Source organism: Columba livia, chromosome 4 (genome assembly GCF_036013475.1).
Source record: "Columba livia isolate bColLiv1 breed racing homer chromosome 4, bColLiv1.pat.W.v2, whole genome shotgun sequence".
In the NCBI taxonomy this organism is placed as follows: Eukaryota; Metazoa; Chordata; class Aves; order Columbiformes; family Columbidae; genus Columba; species Columba livia.
Window position 1 is genome coordinate 71,900,190 of NC_088605.1, and position 26,069 is coordinate 71,926,258.

General features: G+C 40.8%; 2 protein-coding genes across 4 annotated transcripts in view; both read right to left on the reverse strand.

Annotated features, from left to right (window-relative positions):
* Window positions 1-135: 135 nt before the first annotated feature.
* LOC102085001 (cytochrome P450 2U1) lies at window positions 136-13,648 on the reverse strand. The gene is made up of 5 exons (XM_005515256.4): window positions 13,138-13,648; window positions 9,638-10,270; window positions 4,643-4,804; window positions 3,496-3,663; window positions 136-3,075 (listed from the first exon to the last, which is right to left on the reverse strand). Exons 1-5 carry the CDS (start codon window positions 13,559-13,561, stop codon window positions 2,897-2,899), a joined length of 1,566 nt encoding a protein of 521 aa, XP_005515313.4. The 5' UTR covers window positions 13,562-13,648; the 3' UTR covers window positions 136-2,896.
* Window positions 13,649-14,815: 1,167 nt separating this feature from the next.
* Window positions 14,816-26,069, reverse strand: part of SGMS2 (sphingomyelin synthase 2) — a 41,584-nt gene continuing 30,330 nt past the window's right edge. For all 3 annotated transcript variants that reach the window (XM_065062777.1, XM_065062778.1, XM_005515223.3), the window contains exon 6: window positions 14,816-25,629. In XM_065062777.1, the coding sequence (XP_064918849.1) occupies window positions 25,426-25,629 (204 nt within the window). In that variant the 3' untranslated portion in view covers window positions 14,816-25,425. The remainder of the gene's footprint in view (window positions 25,630-26,069) is intronic.

Below are 26,069 nucleotides of genomic sequence, written 5' to 3' on the forward strand. Positions count from 1 at the left end.
CACTTTATTCCCCCTCATCCAAAACATTTTGTAACATCTTCTCATTCAAAAGCTTCGTTTGTAAGATGTAAAACACCGCAAGCTTAGGTCAACAACTGGAACTCATTAAAATGACTATGCAAAGCTGTCAAACACTTACTTGGGAATTACTTTATTATAAATAAAATTACACTGAGGCAAAGTCTGAATTCATTTTTAGAAATAAGGACATTTTCAGCAATCAGAAATAGCCATCCACTTATATAAAACACACATTTTTCAATAAGGCATTTGAGATGCTAAAAAAAAAAGAGGGGAGAGGGATATATTTACAAATACAAACCGATTCTGCTACCACTTTTACTTACAGTTTACCAAAGATGGCAACACATTTATAAACCCACAAACATCGTGTTGCTTTTATGCTATTGTTCAGCTACTTTCATGGCATCCTGTGAAGATTTCAGTGCATCTGAAGGCATGAAAGGCAGGGCTTTATTGTCATTTCCAACAGCATCTTGCATTCTGGCAGGCACTGACATGGTTGCACCTTCACATCAGTGTTTTTAGCTTGTTGCACTGTGCAGCATTGGATTATAGGTATCACCAAAAACCTGCATTCTCAATGTACTGTTTGAGGAAGGATAGTTTTTAAAGGTGACGTTTTAAACTAAACCCAGCAGGCAAAACAAGCACAAATACGTACAATTCCACATACTAGGGAATTACGTGAATTGCGTCTTTGGAATCTGTAAAACAAAAAAATACTAAAGTGCTTTTCAAATGTGTCCTCGTTGATTAAAAGGACACGTATTTTATATAAGCAATCAGTTGTACACCAACATCATTATGGTGCTTAAAGAGCCATTTCAACATAAAGATAAATATTATCAGCATTTAATTTCAGCTTTGCCATTAAGCATATACCACTTTAAGGATTTCCAGAGAAAAATCCCAACTGTACAGAATCTATTTATTCATTGGAAAAAATGAAGTTAAAGAAATAAGTGCTTATTACTCCAATACTGTCAGCTTTTAGTCCAAGTTTACTAGGATTGGTGCCAAACTCATCATTATGTTGTGCTATGGGGTTTTCAAATATTCCACACAAAGGAAAAAGACCTAACACAAGCATGAGCTAACCTATACATTCCAGAATTAGACTATATGAGAAGTGGAAGTTCTCATACAAACAGCAGGTTACCTCACCAAACAAATGTATCATTCAGAAATGAAGCCACTCTAACAGCTAACAGAAAACCTTAATTTGAATCCAAAATAACTATCTTCCAGTCTTTGCTAGGCACTATCTGGCTTTTAAAAGCTCAAGTCAGCAAATAACATAAAGGTTCATTTCAAGCTGAAGAACTGACTGTTCTTTCACTATTTAGGTTTAGTTTCTGCTAAGAAATACTCAGTTCTACTTTAGAGTCAACTTTACATTCCAGTGTTATAAACCTGACATTAGGAGGACTTCCAGTATTTGCCAGATCTCCAATGAGGTGGGAAAAAAGTATTTCCTTAAAAGAGTACCTATGAACTTATTTCATCTGATATGAAATTCTGCTAGATCAAAAGGTGTATAAAGACATTTAGGGATGATCAAGAACAATTATTTAAGGGTTGTTGCATGTCCCCTCAAAAGAACGCATTCTATGTTTGAGAGATCTTTCAAATCACAGGCAAGACTGAAACACCCAGCAACAGGTTTCCTTGGGAATTGGTTTGATAGTGGTTAAAAAGCACTAAAATTTTGCACGTGAAAAGAGTAAGGTACTGATACACTAGTACTGTGTGAACTACAGATCTCTTTACTCCATGCGGAACATAAAGAGAAAGCCTTTATACTCAAACCTTGAGTTTGTCGGATTCCTCACGTTCCATTCCTAAATGTTTAAGAGCTACATCTGTAGTGCTGTACATATGGCATATTTGAAGTAAGAGTCCAGTTCCCAAAGCCAAACAGGTTGTGGGGGCACTGTCCACGCTGTTTGCACATGACAAACCTGAGTGAAAGCCCCAAGTTGAGGATTACACGTGTGGTTTTCCCCTGTGAGCAGGTTGTTGGTCTGTCCAGGCTGCAGACACGGGGAAAACGGCAAATGGAAAGCGGCAGCACAGATGTTGCCATGAATATCTGTTTGGCACCAGACAGAACAGACTCCTGTTTCTTCTTAGAGAAATCTGCTCTCATTTATATTCTGAGATAAAACATCTGCATCCAAATGCCGCACGCTCCTTTCATGTTAAGAATATGGTATATTCAAGGATTCATGTAGCCTCCAAGCCTGAGTTTTCAGAGCTGGTACCTGCTTGTTTATAGTGAGCCCCGACAGTCAAGAATGTTTGGATCCAGGACCCCAGACTGATTTGATCTGATTGACATCTATGAGTCACTTGCAAGAACGAATCCTCCAAGGTTAAAAGAAGTGTCATTTAGTTATTTCCAAAAAATATTTGTCATTATTTAAGCTCAGTTATGAAGTTTCTTTAGACAGAAAATACTAATACCCTGTCATCCATTAATCCTTTTTGTATTAAATGATGTCCTCCACTCATTTGGTAAATTAAATGTTTACGTACTGCTCTTATCAAAATAACAATTACTATTTGCTAAAGCATTAACAGATGTTTTGGACCATTCTCCTGTATTTAATATTTGACCAAGTGACAGTAATAGCTTATAGACAGAGGGATTGAGCCCAGCAAGTTTTTATATCAAATTGCAAACTATGCTGCCAGCTCATTTGTGGAATGCAACAGCTGACAAAAAGGTTTTCTCTTTCCAGAAGTGTAAATGGATCATTCTCACCAACGAGGAAAGCCTATACGGTTGGTGTTTTTCTGGAAGGTAAGAGAATGCTGGAAACAAAGCTGGATTTTTAAAGTGCAGTTTCTTTGTGTAATCTTTTTGATGTTATTTCTTCAAAGCTATTATATTGAAAGGACACGGAGCTAATGTTAGACCAAACCTTCCGTCCATAGATGGTTTTGCAGCATTTTCAGGATACAAAAAGGTAAAACTTTGCATTAGACTTGCAAAAATTAAGAACAGCTCCATTTTTGCCAACTGCTCTCCCATACACACGCGTTTACCTAAAGAACAGTCAGAAGAGACGTATTACTGCTTTAATCCTGTTGACCATTTGTTAACACACATGCAATTCCTGCGCTAGCAGAGCCCAAACACAGAAGGGCTCAAGCTTTTCTTAAGCTATGAACTCGGAAGCTTTGCTCTCCCTCATCTGAGTCTAAGCCTTGCTCAGCTGTATTGCTTCATATTAACACCATTTGCATCTGTAGCTAAAGTGCTATCAAAGGACTATTTATCATTTCTCATTTTTGCCTGGCAACTGGAGCTTTTAGGAACCCAACCCATTTTGCAGGCCACCAACTGTAACAATAAACTCATTCTGTAGTTGGTCCTACATGGTCCCATCTCACGCCTCCAAGGCCCAACACTTGAGACAGCACCAGCACCCCCAACCAGCTACTGACTGCAGGTGGATGTCTTACCCATTCCAAAAGGAATGAATGCCTCTTTCTTAATTAGCTGGCCATTTTCGTCCAGAAATCTTGATGGTTGAAATTCATCGGGTTTCTCCCAAATGTTAGGATCTCTGTGTACTGACCACAAGTTGGGCACGATCACGCTGCCCTTAGGGATAGTATATCCCTGCAAAACTTTAAACACAAGCACAGAGACAGAGGATGTGACAAGCTGCTAAATGTAAACGTGGGAGACACATTAAAAACACAACTAGAAGATCACTTTAGCTGGTGTTCAGCTATGTTTATGAAAACATATAGCCAGCAAGATCACTTGAAAAAGGATACTGATTACTGTTTCGTGTAGACGCAGAGCTCAGTGGTATAAGCCCTTCAAGCTTTAGCAAACCAGCTGCTCCAAATTGTTATTTCCAGAGCTCTGTGTCAGATGGCCAAAAATAACTCTGCTGTTCCAGGTACAAAGGTGGAGTCTCAGCTGCCAACTACCACTAAGCACATCATTCAACACAAGCTGACTCCCAGAAATCCCTCTAAATCAGAAAATTTCTGGACATCAGGTCAGACATGGTGCTTAAACAGGAGCATCTCAATCTGCTTTCTATAAATGACATTTTACAGACCTGAGTTACATGTCTAATACATAATTGAGGTCTTTGTAAGTTATCACTAGATCACAGAATCACAGAATGTCAGGGGTTGGAAGGGACCTCAAAAGCTCATCCAGTGCAATCCTCCCATGGAGCAGGAACACCCAGATGAGGTTACACAGGAACATGTCCAGGTGGGTTGGAATGTCTGCAGAGAAGGAGACTCCACAAGCCCCTGGGCAGCCTGGGCCAGGCTCTGCCACCCTCACTGAGAAGAAGTTTCTTCTCAAATTTAAGTGGAACCTCTTGTGTTCCAGTTTAAACCCATTACCCCTTGTCCTACCATTATTTGTCACTGAGAAGAGCCTGGCTCCATCCTCCTGACACTCACCCTTTGTATATTTATAAACATTAATAAGGTCACCCCTCAGTCTCCTCTTCTCCAAACTAAAGAGTCCCAGCTCCCTCAGTCTTTCCTCATAAGGGAGATGCTTCACTCCCTTAATCATCTTGGTTGCCCACCAGATCTTAATGCACAAAAGAAACACTGTATTAAGAAGCCTTACCAGCATTTTCTGAGGCCATTCGAGGAATAGAAAGGGGAACGACCGCAGTCATCCTCTGCACTTCCATGATGGTTGCCTCTGTGAAGGGCATTTGAGCCTTGTGGGCAAGAGAGGGAACTTTGTCACGTCCTAGAACCGCTTCAACTTCTGCATGAACCTTCTCTATTCAAATGGAGTGAGAAAGAAAAATAAAAAGAAAAAAAATACGCACAATATGTGAGAAGACATTCTCCCAGTTTCATTTTCCTATGTTTCACTCTTTACATAGATTTGTCGAAAATTACTTTAAGACGTGATCTCTCGCTGCAATAATTATGCCAACATAAGCCTTAAGAACGAACTCAGTTCAGAATAAAACAACCAAGCTCAATCTCGACAACTGTCAAGAGTAAAGCTACTGAGACAACAGACATTGCCAGCACTTCTGTATTGGAAAAGACCAGGAGAAGTTCCTTTCCAGTTCCAAATGTATTCATAATCTTAGTTTAACTACACAGCAATTTGAATGGTGAAAACATCAAGCTTCTCACCTGCATTTAAAAAAACGAAGAAAAAGCGAATTCATGCAGCGTAAAGAAAAAACAGAAGTTAACAACCTTATCTCCCTTCTCGTTCAGGTGAGGCACAAAGCATCAAAATGCTTGTTTGCCCCTTTCACCTCGCTAACAGCTCGGTGCACAAGTAATTCTCTTCATACGGGTTTCCAAGACGCAAGGTTTGCTTCAGCCACTGGCAGGATGATGCACCTCTTCTGCCAGATAACTTGGAAACCGGTTACACAGCAAAAGGCAAACTTGAAAGAGGACACCTCAAAATTAACCTTTATTCAAAGATAATAAAAGTCAGTTTTCGTTCTTTACCCTTGATATCCTGAATATTTTGTGGTTCTCCTGCTTTTCCAAGATTCAGAATCCAGGCTGCTGATACTCTTAAGTTTTTGCTCTTTTCTCTCTGATTCAAGATTAAATAAGAGCTCAATACAAAGGAGTTTTCAGAGCAGCAATTAGAAACACTGTGCAAACTGCGTTCAGTGAACAGTTGCTGCCACCTGCTGGGTTTGGTAGGAAAACAAGTTCTCATATGAGGAACACAGTAAAAAATACCGACAGCAAGAGATTTGCTGATGGTGTGGCTCCGGGTACCTGCTTTGTGGGGTTTTGCTATTTTTTCTAAAGGACACATTATAGCCCTATATTCAGGCATGCATGTCCACAATAAAATAAACAGGTTTTCAATATGAAAAAAAAAAAAAAATAAAGGAGATTGTCTCATGCAATATGTCGCATCAGCATCTTATCCTGTCAAACACTTCTTCAGGGTTTGTAAAGATAAGTGGAAATATACAGAAAGCGGTCAAACTGCTGCTCACGTTACCAGCTACAAAAACACAGATCTCAAGAGTTCATTGCTAGCAGCAAGTTATTTGAACTGCTCCACTACCTTTCATTTATTTAAAAATGTCACCGATCTTCAGAAGTCAAGGACCAAAACCAAGCCAGGGAACAGCAAATCAAATACTCCTCGCTACGTTCACTATACTCACGCACACACAAACAACCCCCCTTGTCTTCTCCTTGTAAAAAGCAAAACTGGCTTCCACAAACCAATACATTCTTTCTCATTTTTTACCCTGATGGCCCTTGATTTGCCTTCCCATGACTGCAACACCTGCTACTGCTTAAAGTTGTGCAATTCAGATATTTCCTTTAGGGGATAGGAAAAATAAGAATGGGATAGAATGGTTTGGGTTGTAAAGGACCTTAAAGATCATCTAGTTCCAACCCACTGCCATGGGCAGGGTCACCTTCCACTAGACCAGGTTGTTCAAAGCCTGGCCTGGAACATCTCCAAGATGTGGCATCCACAGCTTCTCCAGGCAGCCTGTTCCCGTGCCTCACCACCCTCATGGTGATGAATTTCTTCTTTATTAAAGCTGTTACCCCATGTCCTATCGCTACATGCCCTTGTAAAATGTCCCTCTCCAGTTTCTCTGTACATCCCCTTTAGGCACTGGAAGGTGCTGCACGGTTTCCCTGGAGCCTTCTCCAGGCTGAACAACCGCAACTCTCTCAGCCTGTTTTCACAGGAGAGGTGCTCCATCCCTCTGATCATCTTGGTGGCCTCCTCTGGACTCACTCCAACATGTCCATGTCCCTCTGATGTCTGGGCCCCAAAGCTAAACATGGCACTCCAGGCAGGGTCTCACCAGAGCAGAGCAGAGGGGGAGAATCACCTCCCTCAACCTGATGGTCGCACTTCTTCTGACGCAGCCCAACACATCCTTGGCTTTCTGGGCTGCAAGTGCGTGTCACCAGGTCACGCTGAGCTTCTCATCAACCAACACCCCCAGTTCTTCTCCTCAGGGCTGCTCTCAGCGCATTCTCTCCCCAGCCTGTATTTGTGCTTGGGATTGCACATGTCCAATCCATGTGCAGGACCTTGCACTGGCCTTGTTGAACTTCATGAGGTTCACACAGGCCCACCTCTCCAGCCTGTCAAGGTCCCTCTGGATGGCATCCATTCCCTCCAGCGTGTCAACAGCACCACACAGCTCAGTGTCATGGGCAATCCCACTGTCCATGTCACCAACAAAGATGTTAAACAGCACTGGTCCCAATACCAACCCCTGACGAATGCCACTTGTCACTGGTCTCCACTTGGAGCTGTTGGCTGCAACTGTTTGAGTGTGACCAGCAAATTCCTTATCCACTGAGCGGTCCATCCATCAAATCCATCTCTCTTTAGTTTAGGGACAAGGATGGCATCAAATGCTTTGCACAAGTCCAGGTACATGACATCAGTTCCTCTTCCCTTATCACCAACACCGAAAGCCCGTTGTAGAAGGCCACTGAATCTGTCAGGCACGATTTGCCCTTAGTGAAGCCATTCTGGCTGTCACCAGTCACCTCCTCATTTTGCATGCACCTTAGTGTAGCTTCCAGGAGGATACTAGAAGTCAGAGAATCACATCCTATAGCTAAGTGATACACTCTGGACTACTGAGCTTATTTATAGTGTTTGACAACAGCTACAGCAGAAGGGGAAATCAGAGAGGGGCAATAGAATGGTTAGAGATCAGCAGAAGAGAGAAAACTGACTGGCACATACATGTACCATACCAGGGATCAGGAAAGGGGTTTTTTAACCTCACAAAACTCCTGTAGGTTTCATTTGTGTAATTTAAACTGTATCTAATTCATGTAACTGTGTATCAACTCAAGCAGTAATAACACACAACCATTAAGAACAGAATAATAAGTCCACGCAATAAAATTTACTTTTACATTTGTCCCCAGTGGACTCTATCTCCCACATACTGAACTGATGCCCTATTTTGCAATCCTTGTCAACAATTTGGTTAACTTTGTGCAACGAACTACGGTCTTGACCTATTTAAAGAGATTATTTCAGACAGAGGTGCTGTAAACAAGTATCTATTTGCTTATCTGTAAAGCAGCTGCAGCACCTGGAAAGCTCAAAATCCCAAATATGTGATAAAAGTATTCCAGGTCTTAGATAACTTGAGGTTTACTCTTCTTCACTCCAAGTTAACAAGAATCTGGGCAAAGCAGGGGAAATGTTTCACTGCTATAAACTGAGGTAGAGTTACCCAAGTAGAATCTGTCCATCCTGCCAGGGTTTCAAGGCTGCATTTACCCAATGATCTTTCTAGTAGTTGCTATGTAGGACTTTGGGAGAAGCTGCTAATAAATTAATAAATCAATTGTCTTATTTTTCTTAAATTCAACCATCTAAATTTGCTAAATAGTACTAAAGAAAATGCAGGCTTTGCAACCACGTGTACTGCAAAAGACTCAGTATAGAAAAGTATTGAACCAAAATTAATTTTAAGTCTTTAGTGATGGAAATTTATCCTAACAAGTCTTGAACTACAACTCTATCAAGTACTATTTTATTGCAATATTGTAACCTCTCCCACACCACTGGTATTTTTTACATAAAAACCTAGAAGTCATTTTCTAGGTCTCTGTTACAAACAGTAACCAGATCACAGCATCATCAAACAACCTGGGTTGCAGGGAACCTACAGCGGTCATCTGATCTAGGCCCTAACTCAAAGCGAAGTCACCTTCCAAGTTAGATCCAACTCTGAGAATAGACCAGACTACTCGGGATCACACCCCAGTGAGTTTGAACACTTCCCAATACTTCTGTTAACTCTCAAGGCAATCCGTTGCACTCTTTGCTATCTTCATAGGCCATTTTTCTCCTACAAACTGATCAGAATTATCTCATTGTAGACTGTCTCTGCTGCTTCTCTTCCTTCCACTGCACACCTCAGAGGAGACTGCCTCCACCTTCTGAGCATCTTCTGATCTGCACACAGCATAAGATCACCCCCTCAGTCATCTTCCCCTACCACTGAACAAGCCCAGTTCCTTCTGCTTGTCCTTCGGGGCCACATGCTCCACGTGTCTCTTTCCCCTCCCCATCATCAGCAACCTACCCAACTGCCACAATCATTCCGCACTGATGGGGAGAGGCCTCGCAATGACACTGACCAGCTGGCACTGTGGACTTGCTTAAGTCCAATTTGCTTAAGCTGTCTCTAATTTAACCTTCCTCTACAGCGAGCAGTGTTTCACTTCCCCAAACTCTGCCGCAAGGCTCAAGAACGTCCCTGCTCAGGGAGGCATAAAAGTAGAGCTTATCGCTACATATCTCACGTGTATCACAAGTATAGGCCTGGAATGCCACAATTGCAACAGCTTTTCCAACATGCCAAGGTTCCCTGGAATAGCTTGGGAAATATCAAGTTGTCCCAAAACAGCACAAATGCATAGACTAAAGGGTGATTTAGGTACTTAATATACAGCACTAACCTAGACATCATCATAGCAGCGCAGGACAGATGTCTAACCACATATCAGCCTTTCAAATTATACATACACGTGTACTATTTGCACTCCAAATGACTGGTGTACCAAAGCTTTAAGGTTTGCAATCAAATACCTAGAATAAAAACAGTCTTACCTTGTACTTCTGGGTAGAGAGACATGTAGAGCAGGCACCACAGTATTGTGTTGGAAGTCGTGTCTGTGCCTGCGATGAAGAGGTCACCAATGATAAAAAACAGGTAGTCCTCATTAAAACTGCTCTCCTTGTTGTTCTTCTCTTCTTCTGCATGGATCAAGTACATATCAATGAAGTCCCTGGGATTTGCCACATCCAGCGTATCCCTGTGCTGTGCAATTATTTTCTTCAGAAAAGCGGTCATATCTAATTCTGTTTTCCTAAGTTCCCGGAAAGGCCCAAAGGGAAGGTAGTACAGCCAAGGGCAAATATTGACCAGGATCATGTAGCTGTTCACGCTGAGCTCTAGTGCACGGGCCATGTTCTTCAGCATTGTCTTGAACTCAACATCTTGGTAGCCAAAACGCTTACCGAACGCCATGGAACAGATAACGTTGGACACCGCGTTGCGAATGATCGGAAAGGGATTAAATGAATCCTTTCCGTGCTTCAGCATTTCCTCCTTTATGTACTTCAGCTCCTCAATGATTTTAGGCTCTAAGCTGTGTCTTCCTACTCCAAAATGACGCAGTGTTGAGAGAGAGAATTTCCTCTGTTGCTTCCAGACAGGGCCATAAGGTGCAAAAATAACACCTGGAAGAGAATGGGGGAGTCTGAAACCAAAATGCTCTGTCTTGAAGAAGAAATAGCCAGGACTGCAACCCAAGAGCCAGAAGGGAGGGAAACAACACAAAGCAAATCTATCCCAAGCCCTGGGCTTGACGCTAAAGCAAGAAAACAAGCTGCTTCATAACAGCTTTTGGAAATCCTGTCCCTCCTTTTCCCTCTCAGTTATATGAACATAACTACACCAACAGGTTTATTAGTCTTTGCGAGACACTAATAGATGGAGAAAAGGTACTGTAGGTGCTTATTACACCAATTTCACAGGAATTAACTCTGGGCCATAGGTTAACTATACCCTTTTCTGCTCACTGCCCTGAGACACAAATTCCTTCAGCGAGGCAGAACAGAAAATATTAAAACACAAACTGGTTTGCACTTCTTTTCCCCTTCATGTTATGCAAACCTCTCAATACTGTTTGTGTGTGTACACATTTCTAATACAACAAGGTTTTTCTTAAACTATAACCAATGCAGGATACACGCGCTACAAACAAACTGGGAACGTAAAGACAAGTTTGGAGTCACTTGGCAAAATCCTACCTGATTTGCATCTCAACAGCTTTGATGCCTCCAGGCGCGTGTTCTGCACCATTGCATCATTAAATTCAATCCCTCAGCTTCAAATATAAATCCTGCTCACTTACAAACAACTCTTTTACTGAATTAACAGACCACACCAGACATAGCGCAGCATAACAAAACACACAACCTGCTGTTTCTAATGTACTCCATGGTTAACCTGAGAAAGCTTAGAGTCATCAAAACACAAGGCTAGTTCTGCTTTTGATCTTCTAGTAAAGTGACACTAAATATGTTTGTTTCTGGAAATGAAAAGTTACTTTATAAAGGCAACATCAATTCTGCCAGCTGCAAATCTTAATGTTAAGAGGCCATAAGAAATTAGCAATAGAAATATGCACTATGTTCCAGAACTTAATGTTACCTACTTTTCTATTACTACCTAATGTTTATAGGTGCAAAAAGGAGAATAAACAAGAATCTATAGCTAGAAACAGAAATCTGTAGATATGCAAACAAGATAGCTGTACTCAGAAGGGTCTGCAATCCCAAAGGTATAAATAGTTCGAGTGTAACATAAAGCTGTTAATCTATCCAGCCACATTTTCCGATTACATTATCTATTCATAGTGGTAATGACAGACTGAAGAATACAAACACATGACCTAGTTTCAAGAGGCCTAAACAAAAAAAGCAGGACATTATGGAGAGTCAGAACAAGCTGAGAATCAGCTGAACTTTATCATCTCTCCACAAAGACATTCCTTAGGAAATCCGTTCAAATATCTACCCCCTAGCACTTTATTAAAAGAACCACAAACTTTTCAGATCCCCTTTCTCAAGTAGCACCGGAAGGTGAAAAAACAGGCTTCTTTGGGGCTGAATTTGGTCAAGAACCAACTTTGTTTTTCAGGGTTTGTGGCTGGGGTGCAGAACCACCACGGGTTTCTTGGAACAAAACAGTATATTATCGCTATTTCTATCCCACAACAAATATCTCCAAAACAGACTATACCTCCACCACCTCCTCCCTTTTCTGTCATTAGGAAAATTAGTTTTAGGATCCAAATACCTCCATAAAAGAAAACAGACCTATTGTCTTGAATGTAAAGAAGGCTCTCCTAGCCACAATAAACCTCCCAGTGCTCACTGTGCACTGCTGCACAACACTAATAATGGATTTGCAAGCTAGGAAAGAATAACATAAAAGGCAGATTAAGGAGGAAGAAGAACATAAAGCCAGAATAACAGAGGTAAGAGAAACTGGATCACTGCAAGGCAATAATAGTGCAATAGTACTTCACTCTCAATGATAAATCTCTACATGACGTGAAAAGTCAACATACGCAGCATAGACAATTGCATTCTTAGAAAACAAAACAAAAAAAATGAAGAAAACACAGTACTAAATTCTGAAGCAACAAGAACCCAGAATAACCAGGACTTCATGCTCCTTACAGATGTCTAATTCCTATTAAAGTTTCAGGCATTTAACTAATAGCTTTCCTTGATCACGGAAATTAAACGATAAGTTTTACAATACAATTAGCACATTAACAAGCCTCCCAGGCCACCCCTCCTAAACTGACACAAATGCTGAGATCTGTAGTGAACCTAAAGACTAAACATGAAGAAATTCTAACTGCACTATTGCCATCGTGTGTTTAAACACCCTAAGCCTTTTTTTTTTTTTTTGAGAAAGCTAGTAAACTCTCCTTTAACCTATTACAAAAAATAAATGATCAGTAAGTTTTGACAAGCAGAATAACACAGGTGCAACCATCCCAGCAACAGCAGCTCGCACACAGCAGAGACTGGGCAGCTATGGGACTTCACAGAGCCTGTTCTTAGCCATCGTTACCTTGCTAAGAACCGGGCAAGCACAAAATTACTCCATGCTGCTGCTAAAGCACCTGAAATTTCTCCTCCTGAGGTAGCTAAAATCAGACAGTGACAGCCTGGCTGTTCCTCAGGTCCCTGCACAGACGCCATGATCTTTACTGTGAAGGCTGGTGAAGGAATCGCGCATTTCGGTCGCCACGACGCTGCTGTGCACACCGGAGCGCTGTCACATCCACAGGGATGCTGCCGTTCCCCTCGGTGCAGGGTGGGTGTCTCTCTACGTGCTTTCTGTCACCAGCGGGGCAAGGGACACGCACGATGAGCAGAGACCAAGTAGCTGGCTCAGCCTGTAATTCCCAATAGTTGTCGACCAATTTCGGCGCAGCAGCCGCGAAACCGCGCAGCTGCCGCTCAGCCCGGCGGAGCGAGCGGTGCCTCGGCAGCGGGACCCCGGGGCTCACCCTCCTCCTTACCCTTCTTGCGGGTGATCATGAGGACGATGGGGACGGAGGGCCGGTCGCTGAACACCTCCGCCTTCTGCACCAGCGCCTCCCGCACCGCCCCGAACGTGTTGAGGACGATGAAGGGGCGGCTGCCCACGAAGAGCCGGAAGACGCCGCCGTACATCTTGGTGAGGCGGGTGAGGAAGACGTGCGGGGAGAAGGCGAGGTGGCCGCGGCCGCCGCCCCGCACCTGCACCGCCCACCTCCGCCGCAGCGGCGGCGGCAGCAGCGCGAAGCCGAAGTTCCCCACCAGCGGCCAGGGCGCCGGGCCCGGCGGCAGCCCCGGCAGCGCCCGCGGCCGCCGCAGCAGCCAGTAGCAGCCCAGCCAGCACACGGCCGCCAGCAGCAGCTCGGTGGCGGTGGGGGCGCGCAGCAGCCACGTCCAGCCGGCCATCCCGCCGCTGTCCCCGCCCCGCACTCGCCCCCTGCCAGCGCCTAGCGGCTTAAGATGGCGGGGGCGGGCGGGAGGCGAGGCCTGCGGGCCCTGACCCCGGGCTGTGGGCGGGTAGCGGGTCCGCCCCGCGGCCGAGCGCCGAGCCCGTTAGCGGCGGCGGAGCGGCTGGAGCTGGCGGGCGGGAGCGGGAGCGGGGCTCAGCGGGGATCCGCACGCCGCCCCGGCCCCGCGGCGGGAGCAGGTGCAGCGCGGACCAGCCCGGGGCAGCCGGACGGGACCTGCGCAAACACCGGGACGCGGAGAATTAGTTCCCGCAATGGGGTGACCTTTTTATTTTCTTTTTGGGGGAAGTGGGATCAAAAGCTGACTTAAGCCAAGTTCAAAATATTTAATTAAACATATGCATATATAGTAATATGTCCATCTAATTAAAAAGTGACTGCTCTTCATAGCCCCATAGGATCTACTTCTAAATGCCTCATATGCAAAACAACACGCACACACACAAAACACTATTGAGGCTTAGAAGGAAATACAGATGACCCTTCTTCCCAAATACAGAAGCTGGCACTTCTAGGCAACACACCAAAATTTTCTGTTTTCGTAAGCAAGGACTAACCTGGAACTATGTCCCAGTTCTAGGGTTAGTAACTGCTTGGTGAATGCGGAACAACAGAGAGGTGCCTCAGGGCTGGACCTAAGTTTTGGAGGAAAAGATGGTTTAGTCCTTATCCTTCCCCATAAAAAACCCAACCACACACATACACAAATACAGCACCACACAACAACAGAAACCAACCACACACATCCCCAGCTCCAAAACCCACCCACCCAAACAACCCCAAAACAACAACAAAACAGGAAAAACATTCACAACCCACCAAACAAGCCCCAACCCACTTTCAGGGTAACTTCCCCCCCTTGTGAAATCCACCTTAGTGCACTTTCTCCAGCTGATCAGCTGCCTAAAATATATTCCCTACAAAGGTAATGAGATGTTGGAAAATGCTCCTGCATAGTCTTCCAAACCATTTGCTGCAGCATCAGTGATTTTATTAAGGGCTCTTGATACTTCCTCACTCAAAGAGAAAAGCGCTGCAGACAAAACACCTTTAAAGTGACCCCCACAAAAATAAAAACGCAAACAAACAGTGCTTACCCATTAAAAAGGTGCTTTGGTTTTGTGGGGTTTTTCTTAATAGTTGAACACTCAGTAAAGATAGTGACACGTGGCTCTTACAATAGCGGCTGGACTATATTAAAAAGGTTTTATTGCAATTATACAGAAGTTACAGGAATTTGAGAAATACAGAAAGCTTCAAATGGTCAAGGTCAGTTTTCCTCCAAGCAATTAAGGCAACTGGATGCAATCTCTCATTAATCTAATATAAACAGCAAATGCGTATTTTACTAGCCATGGATGACAAGTAGAAAAACTAAGATCAGAGATTTAGATTAGCAGAACAGAATGCAGCTTTTTTGGTACACCAATAAATTGCAATGAAATAATAATGTACACCAATAAAATGCATCTATTAGAAAAATACAGGGGAAAAAGAGCAAGTGAAAATGTATCTGAACCAAAGACACTTTAAATCTGAGTCTCAAGGAAAGTTTAAGTTGTGCAGACTGAAAATAAAAAGCTAAGCTATTCAGTACAGCTGAAACATGTTATTCTTCTATAAAGAAAATAGGCAAGCCTAGTAATCTAGCCTCACTTTCTTCTAGTCTAGTTGAAAAGTAGCACGAGATAAAGAAATTCTCTCCTTGCCTCCATATGCAGTTTAAAGATTGGGTTCAGTGGCACGTGGCCAATTCTAAGTTGCCCAGAGATTAAATTTCACATTAATTTCCATAAAGCTACTTTCATCGTTTTAAGTAAATTTACTGATCTAATGTAAACTTTGTGATGAAATATCATTAAATAGATGTTCCTACTTTACCGTAACAGAAATTATTGCAACATCTGTCAGTTTTTCTAATTAAAATTGGAACCAAATAACCTCTTTTAAAGCATAAAATTAACAGCAAAATATAACCAAGTACTTTACTAATATTTTGCATACCCCAAATAACTACATATACAAGTTTTAGCACTATAATGCTTTAAACCTTGACACTTGGAAATCATTCCTCCTCAGTCCTAATATTGTGGTAATAACAAAGACTCCCATTTAATTCTGCACTTAAGAAAAACCCATTCCTCAAACTGTTGTGCCCTGAATTGAGTCATTGAAGCATTTGGCCACTGTACTTTTAACAGATTAAAAAGAAAAATCTCTACCAGATTGAAGTCTGGCATTAAAATGAGTTTTATATACATATATATATATATATATATGTATATAATTTCAAATGAACTTATTTTTCTTTAAAGAAAACCAAGTTATAGGGTTAAGGCCCAAGCAGAAACATTGGAAGATGAAGTAACACAGTAAACTCTCAAAAGCAATATAATATTCCTTTCTCAGCTTTATCTTGGCTTCTGTTGACCAGTTATTCTATACAGCTGCTGGGTTAGCACCCATTATCTTCAAGTACGGGCTGTGCTTTTATATGCTTGAAGCTTGCAGGCAACTTTGGGATTTTTATTTCCACAGGCACTTTATTCACAAAAACAACCCCACAACACTCTCCTTGTCATAAGAACGTGGAAAATATTGGAAAGTTCTGAGCTGGACTAGCGCACTGACAAACACGTTTCTGTAACTCACAGCAGATGCTAATGCTAAAAATCTGCGCAATCCAGTACGTCACACGCTCGCTAAGGTTTTGTTTTCGCAGGGCAATTAAACATGCAGCTGGTTTATCTCTTAATATTTATGTAACTATTGCACCTTTTTTTTTTTGTACATTGAAAAGGAGAACCTGTTTTCTTTGAAGCATCTAGCAATGTAAAGATAGAAAAACTGTATTTCAGTGTGGTTGAGAACTGCTAGGGATGACCTTGTTCTCTTTTTGCCTCTTCCTACTATTAAAGCAAGCGTTGAGAGAAGACAGAATACAGACTATTGTCACTAGGCTGTCCATCTTCACTCAAAAAAACCCACAACAAAACAAACCCCCCAAACCAACAGCCAGTCCTGCTGTTATCCCAGATGGTGGGGTTGTTTCTGCTTTTAATGAGGTTATTCTAGACCTGGAATATTCTAGACCTGAAGTTTTGTAAAACAGATCTTAGAGAAGCCTGTTTATTTCTTGAAGTACTAGATGTGATTCAAGAGAACTCCCTCCAGCATATGGAAGAAAGCACTTTAGTGACCAAAACCTCAGGGTGGGACAATTCCAGAGCAGAAGTGGGTGCCGGGCGCTGTACTGGACACGGCACCCGCTCTGCAGGTTCTTGTGTCCATAGCAATCAAGAGCATCACACTTACATCAGAGGGGACTACGGCAGCATTTCCAAATGTGTTACAGGCACTTTTACAACTGCAAGATGAGAAGGAGCCTTTAACAAGAACTAAAGGCTCTGTGTTCTCCGTGGAGAGAAAGCGCCCAAAGATGCCTCTTCTCAAGAGCTGGAAATGCACTGTCCTTTCTTATATGCAACATAAAATCATAACTACAGGAGAAAAAAAACCCCGATACCTTCTGCAACAGAAGGCACACGACACTTTCCATCTTAAGAAAAGGTTGCTTGTGAAGTTTTAAAACAAAGTTGGAAAATGCTGTTCCACAATCTAAACAATCCTAGTTCAAGGCTCATTCACGTGTTTTTATCATGTCCTGCTATGAGTTGCCTTGATAATTACATCAAGTTTCACTTCTGTTCTTTGGATATGGTTACACGTGTTCCTTCACAAGTCTATCTTTCAGAAGTTCTAGCAAAAGATGAACCTACATGGCATAGTCCGTGGCCTCCTAATGCAGTTTTGTTCATTTCATCCTCACTCTCTCCAAGGCTTCCACAATGATGGAAGCCAGATTTTTTTGTTAACTATTAGTCTAAGCCTTAATCCTAGCCAATACAATTCTTATATTTTAGACCATGTTTCAGAAGATTAGCTATCATAAGAAAATTTGATCTTGCACATGTAGCCTAGAGCCATATACACTCCTAAGGTTTTCCTGCATTAAAAATACTTCCTATAATATTTTGCAGTTTTTATATAAAACAAATAGAAACGGGTCATATGTACATAAAAAGCATTTGGAACAGGCTTCAAATGTAGAGGAATGTTGCTTTATTGAAAAGGTGTCACAACAGCTTTCATTAATGTTCATGGGTAAGGAGAGAATACCAGCTCTTGATAATTCAGAGATCATTAGCACCATAAATGGACATAGTTTGATTTTTAAAGGTGCGTGTGGTCATGTAAGTAGTCCAACAACGTATTGCATTTGTTAGTACACAGGCTGACCATAAAAAGTGTCAACTTGTATGTGCTGAGTAAACCACATAAGACAATTTCTTTAACATGTTCTTACCACATTCATGGTCAGTAGTGCAAGTGCTCATGAGAGATAGCACCTCTGGAGATAAAAAGCTACAAGATGCTCACATTATTGCTTTTCTTTTGAAGTACAGCTAGTGCAATAGTTTGGGGTGCACTTGTTGTTATTTTTGTCCTTTTTTTACTTTTCAACACAGTGAATATACGATTGCAACATCTTACAAATCACAACTCTGTCTCATGGTGAACAGCAAACCACAACGCTGAGTTATCACCCACTTAACTAAAATAGCTGATGTGCTAGAAAGCGTCATCCCAAAAGTTTGGCAACATAAAAGCCAACTCTTGCTAATTGTGAACAATTTATGTAAAATTGAGGCCCAGTTTGCAAACATTAGTAGAAACGACAGCACAAAAGGTAGTTTAGTATTATTTGTTATTGTAGCATTATACTGTACAGTGTTTGCAGAACTGGACCCTAAAGCTATAAAAAGAAGTCATATATGAGCTCCTTACCATGCAGGCATTCCAGCATTCCTATATTACCATCTAGGGTTCCTCAGCAGCCAAGGGCTCGTCTTGCCTGGGTTTTCACAGGTTGGGTGCACAGCTCCAATTAATGTACAGAGCTGCCGATTCAGCTGAAATCATGCAAGAAAAGCTGTCACCCAAGGAGGATGAAGCTATGTTGCAATGGAAAGTGACCTCCTGTACTGGTTGTACAGAAGTCAGAGTCCTCCCCAAAGTCACAAGGAAAGCACCAGAACCACAGCCAAACCATTATTTCCTCTTTCGGGTTCCTTGGTGTGGCCCTGACCCACACAAAACACCCAGGATTTCTCTTTCACATCTCACATGTTCTGCTGAGTGAGGAAAACAAACAAATGAATGTACTAAACATTTAAAAAAGCAAGAACTGATTCCTGAGATTTAAAGTATGCCCTAGGATGTTAGGTTTTGTACTTGAAAATAATTTCAAGTTTCAAATTGTGCAAAGATGTGTCTGACAAGAAGACCTTTTGGCTTCCACTTTGGAGCCTTCTCAAAAGTAAATCCTTCTCTTCTGTGTTGAGCCATTTAGAAAAGGTAGTTAATAGAAGCAGATAAAGTAAGGCAGCAGCCCAAAGCAGCCTAAGGCTGAAGTGTAAGCACCAATCTGAATGGCAACAAGCTATCAAAAAAGTGGAATGCAAACCCAGTTTTTACAGCAGTAACAAAGCACTGATAACAAGTTCCTCAGAAGAGGAGTTGGAGTTTAGCAATATTGATTTAGATCCATATATAAACGCCTCACTAGCAGAGGTTAAAGTAAGCAGGGAGAGAAATTTCCTCTTGATATTCTCAGCACTCTTGTAATCTCTAATTAAATAAATGACAATAGTAATTTAAAAAGAAAACAGACCCACTCATTTTACATGCAACTCACACGCCTGAAGTAACACCAGATTATATACTCAATTATACCACAGCTCTCCGGTGACTGGTTTTACAGCAGCCTGCCTTTTCAGCCCTTTCATAGTTTTTTGGTGTGTAAGTGTTCTTCACTGTACTTTTTAGCTATTGCCACCTTTAGTACTGTGCCCTCAGTCAGAAAGGAGCTCAAACGGAGAAGCAAAGGTGACTCAGAGCCTACTGCGTAGGTACAACCTGGTTTATCTTCCCAGAGAAGCCCCTGTGCGCTCCATCCAACACTGCAAATGCTGCAGAGCCCCTGCTCCGCGTACCCGTGTGGGCCCCCAACTGCTCAAGATGCCTTTAATTCAGACTAGTTTTTTATTTTCATTAAAAATAAACACAAAAACCCACCACCGCCCACCAAACACAAAGGGAAGAGTCACCTTCAAACGCACTTCAGCAAAGTTGTTTTGTGAAAATTAATTTCAATTGGCACAAAGGAAACGTTACGGTAATAAGTCTTTGCAGTTTCACAAAGGCTAACCCTCCTAAGGGCCTTACTATGTAGAGGGCAAATACAAGAGCTGAAATTAATATTATACAGGCATAGCTTGAAAGAGCAGTATTTCTGCTAGAAGAAACCCACATGTAAAGACTTCAAAAACACCTTAGGCCCTGTATACAATGGATGTACATTCTTCCCATTGATAGTTACCAAACTAAACCCAGTTATGACTAACTACACAGCAAGTAAAGGACAAAAACACTCTCCATCTAGGGGAACTAATACAGAACCATTTGGAAAAAAAAAATCAACATTAAATATAATGGTATATTACAGCAATTTTTTCCATTATAGCATGGATACCATACAGTGTGCAGCCAATATAATTGGAATTCAAAAAGTGACAAACGACTTCTTCCAGCAAGGGCTGGTTTGTGCTCTCCGCCTACCTGGGTCGCATCTTTGAGCTGAAGGTTGGCCCGTGGCACGCAGCCACACAACTTCTCTTGGTGTTTGCTAAACTCCAAGGCCTTAGGAACCAAAATATTTTCATTGAAAACAAATTAAATCTTCCTGAGTTTTTAAACACTTATTTTTACCAGGAGAGAAGGGATCCTCACCACCAGTATTATAGATGGACGCTAGAGACTGCACAATATCGTTACTTCATCTTAAAGCATCACTCAGGCACTCCAAGTGTTTTGTTAGGAAGGAGTAGCTACCAAAGTAAGAGATAAGTTTAGAACCAGAACTTTTTCCTACAATATTTAAGTTACCTGTACCTAGCCTGATATTCCTAGGTTAATAAGATTTAAACAAATGGTTAAGTCCATGGAAACTTGAGCCAATTGGAAAATGCTTCAGTATGTTTCAAGCACTGCAGTGCTTCCTTGTTTTAGAAACTATCAGCGACACTTTGGAGTAACAGCTTATAAAAAATTGCTAATCATATTTATATATTTTAAAATCTCCAAGGATCTCTCACTGAATTCTATTTTTATATCGTAAGTTAGAGGTGCTGTGTCACAGCACAAGACACACATCTGTGCTGTAGAATAAAGTGCTTCATACTGCACTATTGCCTTAGAGGTTGGTAGTTTGGGTTGTTTGCTTATTTAGCACTGCTACACATAATTCTACATTACTTAGAAATTAGATGTAGTTGTATCTCAATTTTGCGTAAAAAGCAATACGTGATCACCATCTACTTCAAAGTTTTCATCTTTCCTTTCCCTTGTAAATACCAAAACAAAACCCTTTGTCTTTATTCGCAGTTTCTTTTCTTTTAAGACCCTGGGAAGCATCACGTAGTAGCATATGAAGGGTGACTTACAAGCAAATTTACTTCAGTAGCACACTAGGATATTTTTCCTATGTGCACTTAAGCAGCAATTCTCATCTGAATGATATCCAACACAAGTATTTCTTTTTAAGACCCCTTTTCTTCAGTAACTGCATTCGGGACATTGATCTTCCACTGTCTGGTATAGAACACTGACATTCAGAACTGTTCAGTGTTACATTATCACTCAAGTGCTGTGTGCCTAGAGAAGACTTCTAGGAAAGTTCAAAATACATATTGTAAAAACATCAAGATGACAGTAGAGCTTTAGAGTTGGTAAGCCTGCCAATAAGGAGAAGTGGTTCCAGTGCATCTGAGAGATTGGACATATTTTCAGAATTACCCCATGAATGTTTAAGATAGGTTTTCTTTGTGTGTGTGTTTTGGGTTTAAGTTTTAAAAAAAAGAGCTGTGCGAAAGTTCATTTAAAGTAATGGAAGGACTTCACCTTGCACTGAAGTTATTGGATCTGGTGTCTAGAACTGTAAATCATACTTCACATCTAATGAAACGAGAAGAAGAAGAATGCGTTAGAACCAAACAACTTAGGCTGAATTGTCCAGCCAGATACTAACGATGGGAGAAAGCCAGAGTTTGAACTGATTCTGATTTAAGATACAGATAAGTGGATTTGTAATAATCTAATTAAGAGAATTCTCTCTCATCTCTCAAAATGCTTCCCAGTTCTGTCTCTGTCACTGAGCTTTATTTCTCTATTACATGAAGGTAGTGTATCTTAACATATAAATACAGTCTTATTGTTTTCCCCAATTCCTTTTCTCCACCCCCCCCCGCCTTTTTTTTTAAGGAGGGAAGCAAATCCAGTGCTAGAGATTACAGTAATGTTTAGCACAGCTCTTTCTGCTGTTCCCCACCTGCAACTATCCTTCCAAGCAAACAGCAATGAAGAATGATTAACATTTAGTACCATTTTCATCCACATGGGAGTGCTAAGCATATACTGTAAAAGTCAGTTTACAATGGTTTCAAGTATATGTTAATCATTTCTGGCATTGCAAATAAGCGTATATAGCATGACCACAGAACAGCATAATTCTTTTACTGCTCGAGTTAACCTTTTAAATCCAGGTTTAAATTGGGGTTAGGCATTTTAGAAAGCTTGTTTCATAAATGCAAAGCACCCAATAACATCTAGGTAAAACTGATACACCAGGTATCCAATAGTGCCTTTCTAAAAGAAAAAATATCTGGGAAGTTCAGCATATAAATGCTCTTCAGTGGAGAGAAGGAGCATTTTATTTCTAGGCACAGTACAGGTGCAGCTCGTGACATTTGTAAACAAGATTATTATTTTAACTTCGGGGAAAAAAAATTGCAGTGACATGCATATGTGGCCCAAACAAGCCTGCTATCAAGTGGCTGGTACATTAAGTGGAGTCTAAGTTTCTCCTCTTCTTTCTACCTACTGCAATCCTTTTTACTCTTAGGATGAAACCATGTTTTCAGCTTTATAGTGTTTTTTATACAATGATCACTAAGTTCTTAAAATTAATATTTTTTATATCCCAGCTGTGGTTGGTATTGGATAAAGAGCAGTAAGCACTAAAATATACCATTACTTAACCCATTTCATCACCTTACATATAGGCCTAAAGTCCTCAAATACATCTATACCACCCAAGTTTGCAAAAGCAATTTAAAGGTACAGAGAGAACAGAGAAGTGGGGTTTTCTGCTAGTTAAACACACACAAACCCTTTTCAGCACTTTGATACAATGGAGACCATTTAAGCAGTTAAGGTGGGGCCAAGCCAGAACAGGAATCAAGTATTTTGAGCTAGGGCTGCTATTTAAACTTTCCTTTTGTATTATAATAGAAGTCTCAATCTAATTCAGCAGGAGGATGAAAGCTCACACTGTCTAACAAAAGTAGAATCTTTACTTGGTTCTATTTCATCACTTTCATCTTTTTTTTTTCCCAGAAATAGGAATAAGAGTAAAAAACACCCCATCATCCTGTGTGAAGAAGTTCTACTTTGCAGATATGTTAGAAAAATGGTGGTGGTTATGCAATTAGCTATCTAGACTATATAAGTACTTATTATTCAGCCACCAGCTGAAAACCACTATTGAAGCTCCTTACTGGAACGCTCATCATGGTGTTATTTTCAAGGCATGGTTACCACTAATTAAATTCATTCGTGATTTCTGAAAGATATTATTGCTACAAGTGGCTTACGCTGACCATATTTAAGATATCGCAAAGCTTAGAATTCAGCTTCAAAAAACAATACGCTCTATGAAGTAGTACTGATGTAACAAGTATTTCGGGAGATTTACAGCCTAACATTGAACAGATTCATTTATATGATACAGGAAAAGGACTTTCATATAGAAGTTTTGATACTGGCTTTTTAGCTACGCATGGTCTTCCAGGAGCAAGCAAATGAAAACATAGGTATGCTCAGACACACACAACTTCCAGGGCCATACTGTAAGATTTTAAGAAGCTTATTTTAAATAACAAAACCAAACATCAGCTGAATTTCTTTCTTCACTAAGTTTTACCAAGGCCATATTGTAAGGAACGTTGTTTATTGTATTACTTTGATAACGCACAAAAATATTTGAAATGCACATCAATAATATTCTCATGTACAACTCAGCAATTGATCCCCTTAACTCAAAAAAAAATACTTGCATTTTATAACTTTTATAACTGCACTTTTTAAAAACAAGTTGTCATTATTTAAACTGTTTTCACGCTTGTCACTCAGTTCAAGACATTCTTAAAATAAGCAGCATTTCCTTCATATTAGTATCGCTTCAACACTTAACGCAGCTTTATCTTTGCTATCAGGTTTTACCGAAGATTTGAAAATAAGATGAACTGCAGAAATTAATACAGAACACAAATGGTTAAACATGGTATGCTAATTTTCTACTTTCTCAACAACACAAAACAACAAAAAGAACGAGAACCAGGTTACTTGTTTAAGCCATGGTAATTTCCCACATTATCAGCCAACTTGCTTAACTGGCTGTTTTAGTTGGACTGAAAGCCTGGAAAAAAGGAATCTATGTAAGTTCCACCACAGTGTTATTTAACATGAAATGGGTTTAGGTAGTAACTGAAGAAATGCTACTGTTGTAGGTGTCCACCTTGGCACTTGTTTGGTTTTTAAAGTCACTCATAGAAATTAGTGCCAACAGGTAAAAAAGAAATTCAATGCAGAACTATGGCTCCCAAGCAAACTTGCTACGTAGCTTCAGCAAGAGATAGCTCCTAAAATTAAAAAGTTTACTTTAAAGACATGGCCTTGCATTCCTCAAGCAGGTGGGATCTGTAGGACTTTTGCCTGAATTAAGAACTATATGATCACTCTTCCCAGTAAGTAGCTTTGTTTAGTACGTGTTGAACTACACAGCAGTGTGTGCTTTCCTGTGTATATGCATGTACATACACTAATAGGCACTGTATAGCTATATACACAAGGCCAAACTGGAATTAAAGATTTAGACTTTGAAACTGTGTCCTTTTTTAAAAATAAAACTTTAGGTTCCTTGAGCTCTGATGTTAGCAGCCGTTCCTAATTTGCAAGGTCATCAGGTAGCACAAGTTTAAATATAAAATTACTAATAAAAATGTAAAAATTTTTATATAGCAGAATATACGGCAGATAACGGTGGCAAGTAATATTTTAGGGTCCTAAGATAGTCATACCCACAGAGTGTAAAAAAGTCAGACTCGCTTCCAGCTGTATCAGTCACGCAAAGGCCTTACCTTCATTAGCAAGAATAATGCAACAAACCACTTCCCGCAACTGTGTTGTTTGGTTTTTTTTATATACCTCAATATGCTGATATTGTGCCTTTACATTTTAGCATATTTTTGCCCTTATGCACTCCAGAACTCTGAAGATGAGATTTTTTTGGGTGCTTCTGTGGATGAGAGATAGTTAGTAACAAAAGTGTTAGTGTGGTCTTTGGCACCTCTATCTCATTAGTAAAGCAAAGTCCTGCTCCATTTTTCTTTAATAAAAAAATCCCATAAGTGGCGCATTCTCTTAGCACTGAAGAGTAGAATAGGTCTGTACAGCCTGATGATAGGAAAACATACGAAATGGCAATATGAGTCTACAATTGTCTTTCCAATCAATTGCACAGAAGCTTGGTCCACTTCTTCAGTTACAGTGTAGTCCTCTTAAGAGCTTTGGTTACAGCATTAATGTTTTGGTAAAAAAAACAGAGCAGATGCTTTTCCATCTTCAGGTAGATTTTTCATTGTCCTCTCCCGTCTTCTGAACCCGTGAATACTTTTTGCACGAAGATTTGAAGCAGCTGGGAGGCCAAGATATCGGCCAGGAAAAGCTGCAAGGAACAGAGCCTTGCACATTCTTCTCAAAGAAATAAAATATTGGAAACCACCATGCTCGAGAGAGAAAGTTTGTCTGCGAAGAGACCTTTAGAGTCTGTATTGGCACAAGCAGGTAAAGAGGAAAAGGAAACAGACAATCAGTTTAAAGCATTATCATCAATTACGTTGTGTCAAGACAACTACAAAAATGCAATATATTTGCATGCATTTCTGCAAAGCTGTGGTGCATTTAGACTAGAAAAAAAACCATGAGTCTTGAAATAGCATAATTATAGTTCAAAGGTATATTAAACTGCGTATCTTTAACACAAAGGGATGCCTTGTTGCCGTACAAAATTCAGGGAGATGAAGCACTCAAGTCCTTTCGGGCATGTCATGTTTCCATTGATAACTAATAGCTGAAAACTAGATTAGAATGGCTGGAGAGCTGTGCTCCTATTTGAAAGTGCAGCAGATGCCTTCTGAAAACACCTAATTTTAGTGACATCTACAGAAGAACTGTCACTAGAATTTTAGCATGATCTAGCGAATTCA

Coding starts and splice junctions, on each gene's coding strand:
- LOC102085001 (XM_005515256.4), bottom strand. CDS start 13,561: ATGGCCGGCTGGACGTGGCTGCTGCGCGCCCCCACCGCCACCGAGCTG. Junction 4,805..9,637: donor TCTCTACCCAGAAGTACAAG/GTAAGACTGTTT, acceptor CCATTTGAATAG/AGAAGGTTCATGCAGAAGTT. Junction 3,664..4,642: donor AATGGCCTCAGAAAATGCTG/GTAAGGCTTCTT, acceptor TTGTGTTTAAAG/TTTTGCAGGGATATACTATC.